Here is a 14,794-nt window from a genome sequence, read left to right as displayed (position 1 = left end):
AAAACCTCATTCTGATCAAAACTGTGTTTTTGGTGTTTTTAACATATTCTTGTGGCATTTTTCTCATGAGTGAGGACATATATGAAGAACATTAAACTTAAAATTGCATTCCTGACTATTTCTTTATTCAAATCGTTGTGAATCAGGAGCAGAAAAAAAAATGCAGGTTGAAAAGTAAGCTAGTGAAAGAGCATGTAGACAGTTGGATGATGGGAAATGATTGCAGGCTTACTCCAAGAGAAGTCCCGCCCAGAACTCTGAGGTGAATTCCTAATAAAGTATTGCTGCTCTGCAGAAACAACTGCTGCAGTTACACGTGCAAAATGTCTTTGATCGGATCAAAAATCGGATTAGAATTAAACTATGTACACACAGGAGCACTTTGAAAATAGATCAAAAGATGATAGGAATGGGAATTTAAGTACTTATTACCTCACAAAACAATAAATTGGTTGCAAATTTGTTGCATTTTTGTAAGGTTTTGTCAAAAAATGGCCATTCTGATATATTTTCCCCCCCACTTTTCCTTTAAAAACTGAGCTTTATTGTGGCCCATCCACACTCACCTCTCTCCTGAGCCACGGGTGAGCGTGTGACCTGCAGATGAGCTGCGTCTTGTCCATTTCCAGAGCTCTGCGGCGCCATCCCAGAACCTGCAAAGCAGTCACATCTGAGTCCCGGTTTATATCTGAACACTCTTGAGTCACAATGCAACCCCTAAAAAACAAAAGCTGACATCTGAAAGGAATGTGTATGGGCAAACATTGAACTTCCGTCTTTGTTCCAAAACGGAGGTCAATTGGAAATGGATTTTAGGATAAAAGACGTCTGAGTGCGCGCGTTAAAGCATTCAGCTCCTGAAGGACCACCTTTGCTTCCTCCTCTGCCTTTCTTTGTAATGTCACTTAATGAACTTTGTGGGAAAAGTTTGAACAACCTCATCACAAAACAATGTCTCTGTTTAGAGGCTCCGATAGCACATAACACTGCAAACACACAAGGCTTTTTTTTCTAGTTTCTACCCTAAAAACATCTTATTAGACAAATCAAATTTATCAGTAACTTTTGTTTACGATGAAAAGACTTGCTTTAAGACAAGAAATCTTATATTTCTTGAGTCATATTGATTTAAACAAAGATGAATTGAAGAAATATTTCAAATTTACATTATGTTTTTAATCAGAATTTTTATTTTTTAAGATCTCATTTAAATAAATTTTCATTTGACTTTTTTAATCTTAAAATGTATAATTCTAGTCTCAAAGATCATTTTGGTCTATAAATAGGGATAGTTCCATAGGATGTGTATTGGGGGAAAATGTACAAATATATCTACTATAAAAGATATGAAGGCATTTTTTGATCGAGAAAGGCTTTTTTTAAACATAATATTTCCAATTACCAGAGGACTATGCATAAATATGAGTGCTTACACCTAAATTTAAAGGAAGATTTCATTTTGTTTATAGAAGACATGTGACGCGCATTGAAGAACGTGCTAACTGCGGGTTCTTGAACATGCATTCAGCTCATGGTGTTCACACTAGACAAGCAGGGAGGGATTTCTTCTAAAAAAGTGTTATATCATGGTCCGGGTGAATACTCGATTCGGATTGGCTGCTGGGTGTGCATTAAAAAGTGATAACGCACAGTGATAACTGCACAATCTTCTGTATAACTGCGGCGGCTTCTTTAAAACAACCTTTAGCTTCATCATTTGGACAAAAACAAGCAGTAAGAGGTGAACTTTCTCACTGCACTGATGCTTCATTCAACCCATTGGGACGATCAGCATGTATATATCACTTTATATCGCAGAATCTTGACTGCAGCGGTGGTGCAGCGCCTTGCCTTACCATGACAACACGTAACAAGGCAATAGGCTGCTTTTTGTGGAAAAAGTGATCCAAATAAAAAAAACAAGAATTAAGGACTATAAACTGGTTAATATACATTTCTTTTGTAACTGACCCTGGTATAAGCAGGTTAATGTGCATTATCACTTTTTAACACACTTTGCGGAAGCAGGGCTTCAACGGCGTGCGTTTAAAAGTGATAATGCACACATCATCGGCCATTACCTCTTACATATATCACACCTAAAAAAGAAGTTCCGGTCACATAGTCCAAAAGTTCTGAACAATAGTTGGTATTCTAATTATTAAAATTTTTAAAACAAACAAAATGTCATGCCATATTCCACAGTTTATGACAACAGCAAGACAGTAGAAAAGACAACAAAAACAAACGCTAAGAGGCGAACTTTCTCTCTGAACTGACGCTTTATTTAAGCCATTGTGACGATCAGCATATATGCCGCTGCAGTTACCATGACAACGCACCGCACCACATATCAAATAGTCTGTTTTTTGTGAAAAAGCGATTTAAACCTAAATAATAACAAAAATAAAGTACTAAAAATTGATTGAATATTTCTTTCTTTCGTAAGTGACTAAGACATAAGCGGTATAAAGGCCTTCGAGGACTTAATGCACAACGTGAAAGCCGTCCATTTCTTTCTTTTTTACCCCTGAAAATGGAGACCCCATTGGGCATTATCATTTATGGTTCTTTAGACAAGTAAAGTTTTCTTGCGGTAATCCTGAGGTAGTGTCACTCACAGAGGACACATCAGGTCCCCAAAGCCACTTCTCTTCTGTGAGAATTAAAAACCAGAGCACCCCCCCCCCCCCCCCCCCCTAACACACACACACACACACACACAGAAAAGCAAAGTCATTTCAGGATCATTGATTAGGTGGTTGAGCCGGCCTTCAGTCAGCGCCGGCCGCATTGAAATCCAATAGTGAGTTCAGGTGTCTGATTAGGCCAACAGTAGACAGAGACTATGGTGGATTGATTGGGCCTGGACAGCAAAAGAAGGTAAATGAACCTTTTTTTATTTTTGGATTCAGATCAGAGGCAAAAGAGGAGAAACATGTCCAAAGATGCTGCTAGGACACACGAACAAAGAAGGTTTAATTGAATGTATTTCTAAAAGTGTGCCAAACTGTTCGCATTTCAATAAATATGAAAAACAATTCACGTGATTGAATCACTCTGTGAAATGGCCACACTATGGGGAAGTGTTTGTGTGTGCCAACAGTAATACATGACTGGAGGTGACACACTCTCCACATAAACAAACCCAATTAAGTCAACATAATTGCTTTGCATAAAAATGCATAAACAACATTTCCATCCACCCGCCGCCTACTCACACTCGGCCGCACGCACACACACAGAGAGTCGCAAAAAGTAATTGCACAAAACAAGTGTACATGAGGCACACATAAGAGCAGGGAGAGACACATAAGATGTGTGCTGAAACGCTCACACGCACACTTAGAGACCCCCTGCCTCACACTTGAATAGATCCAGCAGCGGCGCTTCAAAGGGAGAATATTCGATTAGTTAGTCTGTCACCATGTTGCAGGAGGCAATAAGAAACATTAGTATGCACCAACCAAAGCCTCTGTGAGATAACACAAAAGCAGTGGGCTTTTATGTGTGTACTGAATGAGAGGAAAAACTTAAGTAAAAGTAATTCTCTAATAAAAGTAAACAAAAGAAGCCTTCATATTTGCTTTGTGTTTACTGGCGCTCTCCTGTAGGGTTTGTGTTTACCCGGCCTGGATGGAGAGTTACTGTAAAAGGCTGCGGCCACTTGTTGCCAGAGGGACAGATTTTGCTGGAGTCCAGCTTTAGACGGAGGGGGCGGGAGGAGGGGGAGCGGCGAGAATGAAGGACGCTCGGGGCAGTTTACCGAACCTTTAAACTATGGAAATCAACCTTCTGCCTCGGCCCCTGTGCTAGCGTGTGAGGTGGCGTGCGCAGGGTTCCACGCCGAGCACCCGCTCCGCTGTCAGAGCGAGTTTGCTCGGCTGGCTGAGTGGAAGTGGCAGCTTCTTAAACTGAGGGTGTGTGCGTCCACGAGCACATGAGGAGATGGGATTTGCTGCGAAGATGATGAGAGTAAAAAACTCACAACTTTATTTTTCTTTTCTTCCCAAAAAATCCTAAACTGGACACCTATTAAATCTTAAACCAAAAGACCTTTATCTTTATCATTCCCCTGTATAATTTAGAATATACAAAGCCCTAGACACGACATTGAAAAAAATAATACATTTTTGCTCAACATTAGCCTTATATGCTCAAATATGGCCACAAATTAGCATTTCATTTGCATTCTTTGCAAAAAAAGTAGTGTTTTGTGCAGACAAGTTCGCAGATTGAGCTCACAAGAGAGCATTGTGCGTGTAAGCATTTTATTCCCACAAATTAGCATTTTGTTGCCACAGATGAGCATTTTATTCGCATTTTGTGCTTGGCGCAAATTAGTACTTTTTTTAGCATTTCGTGTGCACTAATTAGAATTCTGTATGCACAAAATGTCCATTTTTGTGCACAAATTGCTATTTTGCAACTAGTATTTTGTGAGCACAATGCACACAAGTAAGCATTTTCTGTGTTAGCATTTTGTCACACAAGTTAGTGTTTTGTATGTTAACATCTTGTGGGTACAAGTTAGCAAAATACTAACTACTGTGCACAAAAAGGCAAATAAAATGCTGATTTGTGACAATAAAATAACCATTTTTGCAGCGGGGGTCTTGGTGTGGGGATGGCTGGGAACTCTCCCTCCTTTTTACATTCCATCATCCATTTTAGAAGAACATGAACGCTCACTTGAGCACAAGTGTTAGCTCACCTTTGCACTAATCGTTTCCAAAATATAAATAAGTAACAATTTGTGTGCACAAAAAGTAATTTGTTATTGCTAATTGAAAGGAACAATTTCTTTCTTTATTTTTATTGTCATATCCAGGGTCCTGTAAGAATATTACATATTTACATCCAAATGAAACAAACAAGCTTCATAGAGTGTTTCAGGACATTTAGTCACATGGTTTTTCCTTCGTGTGTTGCTAAAAGGGAGGAAAAAAAGCTAGAGATAAATGTCAGCGGGAGCAAACTTTCCTTTGCCCACAGAAAATAGTCTTTACCAGCTATGAATACAAATGTAAAACAAATAAATGGGATGGAAATGCCTCTGCCATTCAGGGAACAGACGCACAAAACTATGTACAGATGCACGGCGAAAACTGCGCAGCAGGAATTTGCATATATGTGTGAGTCTGTGTGAGTGGTCCTGTCCTGTTGTAATAAATCTGCCCCACTTAAAAATAAAACCAAGAAAAGTGTGGTGACTTTTTACTGCCTTTTCAGTCCAAAATAATTTTAAGGATTCATAACTTTAGACACTAGCTAGCAGAGTAAAATAATTCTGTGTCTTTGGTTTCATTTGAAATCATTTTAAGAAAACAAGAAAGACCCCAAAATATAATTGTTGTTTCAAAAAACTGTCTTTTGTTATTGTTTTGGCTAAAACACTAAATTTTACCAATCCAGACTGTTTATAATGTTTTGAATGGTTGAGAGCATAAAATTTCAGACTCCACATCTTTAAAAAGAAAAATATTCTAAATTTTCTCTTATCCTTTATGAATGTGTCATTTATTGACTCTTACAGTAAATTTTCTACCAGAGCTACTTAATCTCTTGATCTTTGTTTGCATTTTCACTCATAACTTCAATAGATTCCCTGCATAACTTGCTTGTAAATTTCAGATGCAGCAAAGAAAAGAGTTTAAAAAACTGCTTATTTATTAAACATTCACTCAAAAAAATATATTTTTGGTCTTTTTCACATGTTCTTGTAGTATTATTGTGATAATGGAGGACACATATAACAAAAGTTAAGCTCAAAATTCAATTTCTGAATATTTCTTTATTCAAATTTTTTGTGCATTAGGAGCAGATCAAAATAAGTTTTTAGATCTTGGCTAAAAAGAGCATAATAATAATTAAAAAAGCCAATGGGAATGCTTTTACAATAGATTTACAAAAATGATCGGAGTTGGATTTAAGCATCTTTTGTTCTTGCCAAAAGTCTGTTGTGCTCTCTTTAGGCCCAGAAACCCCTCAGGTGTGATTGGTTCTGGTTTGTGCACTAACATCATGGCATCACCAAGGTGAGCTGCTGAGGTCCTTCCCCGTGGAGTCACCAGGTAGGGTGGAGACAGATGAGTTACCCCACCCCAACAAAACTCTCAGCTATTTATAGATCTGAGAAGAAAGCAGTGGTCCCCAAAATCATGTCACTGAGCCTCTTCATTAAGACCTCAGGAAATTGTATCAACTAGAAAAAACAAAAAAGTCATAGTGTCTCTCAATTTCCACTTAACCTAAAGTTTCAATTAAAACTGTGTATATGAAAATTTTTATTTTGAAATGCACATTAGTTCTAAAAGATTTAAGATTTTTTTGAAATTATATATCCGTTTAAGTGATTTATTCTTATTAATTTGATTCCAGATGTCTGGTTAAAGACATTTACTGGTGACCAAAATATATTTTATATCAGATATTTTCAAAATAAATGTATGCACCATAATACAGTACATGTTTAACATATGGTTAACATTTGTTTCCGGCTTTTATTTTCTGCTGATAATAGCTGACCAAAAATAGGAATTTATTTCCCCTTTTCTTCTTATTTTTACAATATTTAACAATGTTTTATTAGCTTTTTTATATTTAACAGGCAAAATAATGCATCTAAAGGCCACATTTGTATAAGGTTTTGTGTTTTTTAGTTAAAAAATGTGTTTAATATATCGGTATACGATTATTGAGAACTGCATTATTTTGTGGATGTTTTAGATAACGCTTTAGCCTCCACAGCAGCTGCACAGCAATTAGCACATCCAGCAATCAGTGCTGGAGCTGTTGTGATGCTCTCTGCAGCTTTATTTCCTGTATGCAATTTACACCTTCTTAATAAAGCAGACGCTCACATAAACAATCCAAACATGCACAAAGAAGTGACAAACAAGGCCTGTCATTCATATTCAAGCATGGCAGATTCATTAGAAAAAACAACAGGGATCAAAGGTGAAGATGATTTGTATTTTTAATTGGCTTTTGCAAATAACAGGAAATGTTTTTTAATTAGTTGTTTGTTCTTGGATATCACTTGTTTTTTTGGTCTGCACTTCCCACCTATAAGAAAGCGTATGCAATGATCCTATGTATTTATGCTGTTCTAAAAAAAAAGGGTGAAGAGGCTTAAAATACATAAATATGCAGCAAAAATGCTTTTCTAAACACAATTTAAGAGTCAAATGACAGCAATTTTCTCGTTGATAAAAGTCACTCACGACCCATGCTCATTTTTTACTCTTTTCTTCACATTAAGAGTCAGCAGAGCTGAAAAGTATGTGGAGATTGTTGAGGTTTTTGGAGATCTCGCTAAAAACCTGATGCACACTTTCTGATTCTCCTGCACGAGGACCGACCATGCAAACCAGAGTTTGCTTTGAAGACGCGGAACGAGGTCTTTGAAGCTTTTTTCTTTCTTTCTCCATCACGGTTTCAAACGCAAATGCGGGAGAAGTTCAAAGCTGAGGGAGAACACTCGTGGCCATATTTCAGTTTTGTTTCATGCGCTGGCTAATAGAAAGTGTGCAAAGGTGCGTGTGTATCTGAAAGCATGACAATAATGGATAAAAGTCAGGCTTATATTCAGCTTAAAAGTTCATCAAATGTGAGGCACCTAAGAAAAGAAATGCACCCGTCCAACTGCTCGTTAAAGCAAATTTCTAATCAGCCAATCACGTGGCAGCAACTCAATGCATGTAGGCATGTAGATATGGTCAAGACGATCTGCTCAAACTGAGCATCAGAATGAAGAAGAAAGGCCATTGAAGTGACTTTGAACATGACATGATTGTTGGTGAAAGACGGCTACTTTAGAAACTGCTGATCTACTGGGATTTTCCCCCACAACCATCTACAGGGTTTACAGAGAATGGTCGAAAAAGAAAATATCCAGTGAGCAGCAGTTTTTTGGGCGGAAATACCTTGTTGATGCCAGAGTTCAGAGGAGAATGGCCAGACTGGTTCAAGCTGATAGAAAGGCGACAGTAACTCAAACGACCACTGGTTACAACCTCGGTCTGCAGAAGAGCATCTCTGAACAACAACCTTGAGGCAGATGGGCTACAGCAGCAGAAGATCACACTGGGTGCCACTCCTGTCAGCTAAAAACAGGAAACTGAGGCTAGAATTCACTCAGGCTCAGGCTGGACGATAGAAAATTGGAGAAAAGTTGCCTGGTCTGATGAGTCAGAAGGGTCAGAATTTGTTGTCAACAACATGAAAGCATGGATTCATCCTACCTTGTATCAACGGTTCAGGCTGTTGGTGGGGAAGTGATGGTGTGGGGGATATTTTCTTGGCACATTTTGGGCCTCTTAGTACCAATTGAGCATGGTTGCAACACCACAACCTGCCAGAGTATTGTTGTTGACCATCTCAAACCATTCATGACCACAGTGTACCATTTTCTGATGGCTACTTCCAGCAGGATAAGGCGCTGTGTCATAAGTAAGTACGTTTTATTTATAGAGCACCTTTCACAGAACAGAAGTCACAAGGTGTTTCAGAGGTAAAACAAAATGTAGAAACATATAAAAAAACAAGCCGGAATCATGTCAGACGGGTTTCTTCAACACGAAACTTGCTGCGTTTACATGGAGTAATTGGAATAAAAACCTGATCAGTCTAAAAATTTGTCATGTAAACAAACCATTTAGAATACCCTATCAGACTTATTGGGATCAAAATGTCCTTCCGATCAAGATAGGTGGGTTTGTGCCGAGTGTGAATCCGATTGTAGTGCGAGTTAACAATTTATTTTGATTGTGTGCTGCCTTTTCCGTCATGTGGAGACGGTGTGGGCTCCGGATCAGCCTTTGGAGCACAAACAGGACCGGCCGGCTGCTGGACACAGGAGAGCCGTGTCTCCGAGCAGAGGAGTGACTTCGGGATAGTGTTAGAACACCGTTGGCGGTGTTTGAATGCGGAAAGACGCTCCGAGCATTCCTGTTAAACCTTGAAGACAATCATGAGAATTTGTGCTACCAATCACGTCCAGAAAAAATAAAAGGTCTATGCCAGGGGTCGGGAACCTATGGCTCACGAGCCATATATGGCTCTTTTGATGGTCACATGTGGCTCGCAAACAAATCTTTAATTATACTTTTTTTTTCATTAGAGCGGTGCTTAGAGAGAGAAATCTGCACCAGCACTGTCACTTTACTATTATCTATTATTTCACAGAGTTTGTACCACCCGGAAACCTGTGAATTGACGTGCCTAAAACTGCGCGCTCCCGTCTTTGAGAAAGAGCGCGCAGTTGCGGGGACGGGATGTGTGAGGGAGAAAGCAGAGGGTGGGGCTGAGGTGTTGTGGGGACAGGCAGCAGGTGAATCGCGCAGGGATTGTAAAAACGTAAAACCCGCTGCCTGTCACTCACTGCAGCATGTGAGTGTGTGTTTGGCTCCGCGTCTGCATGTGAGCAGTCTGTCACATCTACAGAACATTCAGACCTAAGATCACGTTTAAAGTCTCAACGCCTGCATGAAGCAGAAACTCACCACTTATCAACCAGACTAGACAATCAGCAAAACTACCACGAGAAATACTCATCATTTATTAGCAACAGCATAAAAATGTTATTAAAAAGAATCCACAGACTTATTGTACTTTAAAAATGTTGAAATTACATCAAATGCACTCATTCACTTGTATATTTAGTTTTAAACATATTGTCGCGGACTGAGCTGTTGGGCCGCGTTAAAAGTTCTGGAGTTCGCTGAACGCATCAAGCAGAGATCTGATTGGCCCTCAGTTCTGTCACTCAGCCTGTTGTTAGGTAATTTGGACCAATGGGGTTCAGCTATGGGCCGAATAAGGGAAATGGGAGGGCTGGAGCGGGAGCAGGTGAATATAAAGTTGGGAGAAGCGCTCTCGTCTCGGCGGGAGAGATTCAGGAGTTGCTGAATTAATTGTACGACGTTTGTTGTGGTCTGCAGTAACCAGAATAAATAACCTTAAAAGAGGTTAAGTCTACGTGCCTCAGTGTGGTAAAGGGACACTACATTAATGTATGGCTCTTTCAAAATTAAATTTAAAAATATTTGGCGTTTATGACTCTCTCGGCAAAAAAGGTTCCCGACCCCTGGTCTATGCTGTTAAAACGAATTTACCAAGGTGCACATTGCCTGCACATATTTGAAGTAAATGTTGTTATCGGTTGCCCATATTAGCTTGACCATACCCATAACCCTAACTCATCCTCAACAAAACTCCGCTACTTCTTCTTCTATGGCCGTTTCCGGTACTTTAGATAGTTCTGCGCATGTCAAAATGATTTATTCTGATTGAACGTGTGACAGATGTAAACGTTTGTTCTAATCAGATACATTTTTTTTCTATGTAAACAGTTGAATTCTAATCCGATCTTTGATCAGATCAAAGACATTTTGAACATGTACAGGCAGGCATTGAGTTCACTGGACTAAGATGGCCTCCACCGTCACCAGACCTCAACCCAATAGAGCCCCTTTGGGATGTGGGTACGGGAAATCGGCATCATGGATGTACAGCCGACAAATTTACATCAACTGTGTGATGCTATCATGTCAACCTGGACCAAACTGTCTGAGGAATGTTTCCAATACCTTGTTGTATTTTATGCTACTATGGATGAAGGCAGTCCTGAAGGCAAAAGGGGGGTCCAACCCGCTACAAGAACCTAATAAAGTGGCTGGTGAGTGTTTTGTTTATGCGCAGAAAAAACTTTTTTTTTTTCCTTGCCTGACTGAGCACTAACACTTTCTAAGCATTTCTCACCAAAGGAGATCCCCTGGAGCAGAGAAGACCATTTTGGATAAAGTGAGGCGAGTGTGGCGAGCTCTAATAGACTGGCATGGAAGACAGAGAAAGGGCTGCTTCAGCACCATCTCCTTATACAACCCTTAGGCCATAAAAAAACGCGCTCACACCTGCACCACTCAACAAACACACACGCCAAGGTAATACCCCCAATTTGAGGTGTCTTTAGGGGGAAGAGGCAGATAAACAGCAGGCTCCAATAATAGCGGTTTAGATCTCAATGGGTGCGAGTCAATGCCTCTCCAAGCCGGGGGCTAATGCCTGTTAACTCTCCCTGTGGGGGACAAACAGAGGCCTGCAGTGGCTCGCAAAACAAGCGCTCTCCCAAGATCCTCATTACTTCCAACGCTGAGTAGCAACTGTAAGTAAGCCAAAACTGCAGCTTAAGCTAAAAAAAAGACGGAGGGGGAGCAATGAAGCAAAAGAAAGCTAGGAAATAGGTGCTGGGGAGGGAAATAATTGCCCACTGTGCTCAGGTTAGGCTTTACCAGTCAGACAGATTTAGAATGTAGTTTTTTTTTATACTAAATGGCTAACGCAGTAAGAAGGTTCCTCCCCCCATTTTGGCTGACAGCGTGCTTTGTGAACATAATGTCTGGGCATTTTGATGTTTCACTTCACACACAATCAGGCGCCGAGGCGAGACGCAAGAATGTGAGGAGAGGAGAAAACAGATGACGGTAAGGGAGAAAAGGATGGAAAAACTCTGGCTTCTTCCTCTGTGGGAGGCCTGTACCACAGTTACGCTCTGAGCGCCGAAAGCAGATGCAAACAGAGATGGGGAGGAGAGCGAGGCGGCGAGGGAACGTGAGAGACAAGGAGGAACATAGGAGAGCGCGAGCATGATAAAAATAATGAGGGAATGGAGGGAAAGAAGGAGGGGGAGGGGGGGCAGGGACAGCCAGAGGCAGTGTTCCTACCACGCAGCCTCTTAGGGAGTGGTGTGACAAGAAAACTCACCCAGTGCTGCAAAACACACATAAAACACCAAACCCAAACCGCTGCTTTATTTTTATTTTTTTTGCATCTAACTTTTACCAGAAGCTGAGGAAAAATTCAAGTTTCACTGTGGCACCCCCGTGGCACTCCTTTTAACAGTTGTGTTCGCTGTCGAGAAGTCCTTCTTCGCTAAATGGTGGCCCTTTTACGGAAGGGGCCGAATCCAAATTGCTGCCCTACCCGTCCTGCTCCCCTCTATTGCCCCAACTGTAGGAGCATTTGAAGCTGTAGTGGTGTCCAAAAGTGTATTTTAGGGAGGAGCCGTAGCTACTTAGGGCTGGCTATCGCTCCGCCAGTAGAGTGTTCTGCATCACATTGTGGCGCCAAGGAGGAACGCATTTCTCCACGTGGGTGAATTCTGAAATTCACATTGGAATATAAGTACTGAGTTTTTGTTTTAGCATGACTTTTTCAAATTATAAAACTGATGTTATGTATTTTCTGAATACTGGTAGCTACGCACTAACGTAGATGACCGGCAACTATTGATGACGCCATCAAGTCGTAGTAACCTCCGAATTTGAAAACACTATTTTTTCATATCTGTCTGCTAGGAGGGACAAACGTACAGGTAGGAAAGCGATTCGGCCTTAGGATCCTATAGGGCAGGCATGTCCAAAGTCCACCTTGGGGCCAAATGCCACCAGCAGTCAGATTTCGCAAACTCCTGTCGTAAAATTGGTAGTGTGCAGCCCCCAGCACTTATACGCTAGTGCTGGTGGCTGCACTAGCGTACAGCTATAAGTTGTTGTTAACCTGCGGCAGCAACCTGTAGCTACAGACTCTCAAAGATTTCTAAGGGTTAGGTTAACCTCATTAAGGTACAGTAGCTAACAATCAAAACCACCGTAACTTTAATAATTATAACCGTTATTTTTCTGTTCACATGATTTAAATTTAAAGTGTTTGTTTTTCATAATACGTGACATTTTATATGAATCCAGATTTCATGTTGACAACAGGTTTTCTCCAGTCTTAATCTTAATTTTATTTCTGGTCTTTAAATGTAAATCTTACAGCAAGTATCCCATTACAAAAAGCATGTTTGTAAAATAATTAATTTGCATTTAAAGTATTATTTAGGCTCAAAGAATGCAGGCCTTCACACATTTTCTCCTAACCAAATTTGGTCCTGTTTGCAAAAAGTTTGGACGCCCCTGCCTTGATCTTTGACCCTAGCGTGGTAGAAGAGCAGCATTTTTGTGGTTTTCAGGATAACAGGGATGAAGGTTTGTTTTGTTTTTACGAATCATTAGAGCCCTACAGGGCAAGCTGGAACAAGATGTAAAGAGAGCAAATTTATAAAACTGTTTAAGAGGAGATTTGTTTAAGGAAAGACCCTTTAGCTACCAAACAAACCAAATCTGGTGCTCTCTCCCATAACCTTCTATCCTCTTCCACTTGCCCTGACCCCTCTGTGTCCTTCTCAGCCCTGGAAGCGCTTGAAGCGGAAAGCAGAAAAAGCAGCTCAAACTCTCTGGAGCTCTTGTCTGCAACTTCCAATCACCCTAATAGAGAAGAATAAAAACTAGGTGCAAGTAAAAAAAAGGAGAAACAGAAGATAAACGGAAAGGGGCAAAAGGGAGCAAACAGGCAACAATAACTGGACCTCAGAGGACTTTGAAGGGAAAGAAAAAAAGAGCTAAAAAAATCAAGACTAGCTTTGATTTTCTAATGCTGACTAAGTAAACAAAGCTGAAGAAAAGCGAGGAAGAGCTTGGTGTCAATTAGTTGTGCCACAAGGCATAAAAAAACAAAGCAGTTTGTCTTTTAAGACTTGTAGGAACACAAAAAAAGAAAAGAAAAACTAAGGTAAAACAAAAATATCAATTTGAACTGAGTCTTTTATTTTTATTTTCTCTTACTTCTTTAGTTATGACTCATAGCACAAAACCACATCATTGCTTTGAACACTGCATTCAATTTACCCACTAATTTAATATTTTTAAGCAATTCTTATGCCAATTTACCATGAACTTTCCAAAAAAAAAATTCTTATATGCCAGAGCTAACGTTACCTTCAGGTAAAGACAGGATTTGATCATTAAGCAGCACTGATAAGCTTAAAATGTTAAAGATCATGCCACACTGTGAAAAAAAAATCAGACAATGTGATTTTCTGGATTCTTTTTCACATGTCTCTCATAGTTGAGGTATACCTATGATAAAATTACAGGCCTCTCTCATCTTTTTAAGTGGGAGAACTTGCAATATTGGCGGCTGACTAAATACTTGTTTGCCCCACGATGCTGAAGTTGGTTTCCAATACCCAGCTGCCGATTCGCGAGGGCACTAAAGGAACATTCCACTGCATTTTTTGCACTAAGATCACCTAGAACCAGGTCCTGTTCAAGAACCACAGGGCCTGGACTGCTCAAACCTGGATTAAATTATGATTTAGATAGTAAAGAACACATTAAACATGGTTTCTGATTTGTGAAACTTTTCTCTAATTTGTGAAAATGTGAAATAGGATGATTGTTTTTGCATTTTATGCGCTGAGTCCACCTTAGATCAGGTCCTGTTCAAAAACCACAGGACCTGGACTGCTCAAACCTGGATAAAATTATGCATTAGATACTAAATAATATATTAAACACAGTTTCTGATTTGTGAAACAGGAAAGCCACAAAAACAAAAACCTATCATAAAGTAAACGTGACCAAACCAACTTGTAAGATAACCTCTCTCTTTTTGGACCCTGACATTTTAATGGTTATCTCTTCCCATTTCAGGTTCACTCATCTCTTTCTCTGTTGTTCATTTATCTTCTCTCCTCCATCGATCGTATCTCTCCCATCCTCATTTTGAGAAATCAAATAAAGGTTTCAACTTCCTGCTCGGATGGTTTCACAAATCAGAAACTGTGTTTAATGTGTTCTTTACTATCTAAATCATAATTTTATCCAGGTTTGAGCAGTCCAGGTCATGTGGTTATTGAAGAGGACCTGGTTTTAGGTGATCTTAGTGCGAAAAATGCAGTGGAATG

General features: G+C 39.9%; 1 protein-coding gene across 12 annotated transcripts in view; it reads right to left on the bottom strand.

Moving 5' to 3' along the window:
* Positions 1-14,794, bottom strand: part of arid1b (AT-rich interactive domain 1B) — a 217,958-nt gene that overhangs the window by 51,274 nt on the left and 151,890 nt on the right. For all 12 annotated transcript variants that reach the window (XM_023952008.2, XM_023952011.2, XM_023952010.2 and 9 more), the window contains one exon: positions 567-653. In XM_023952008.2, coding sequence (XP_023807776.1) covers positions 567-653 — 87 coding nt within the window. The remainder of the gene's footprint in view (positions 1-566; positions 654-14,794) is intronic.

This window comes from Oryzias latipes, chromosome 22 (assembly GCF_053564925.1).
Source record: "Oryzias latipes strain Hd-rR chromosome 22, Olatipes_Hd-rR_3.1".
Taxonomy (NCBI): domain Eukaryota; kingdom Metazoa; phylum Chordata; class Actinopteri; order Beloniformes; family Adrianichthyidae; genus Oryzias; species Oryzias latipes.
The sequence above is the reverse complement of the archived record's forward strand: the minus strand, read 5'-3'. Positions and strand labels throughout refer to the sequence as shown.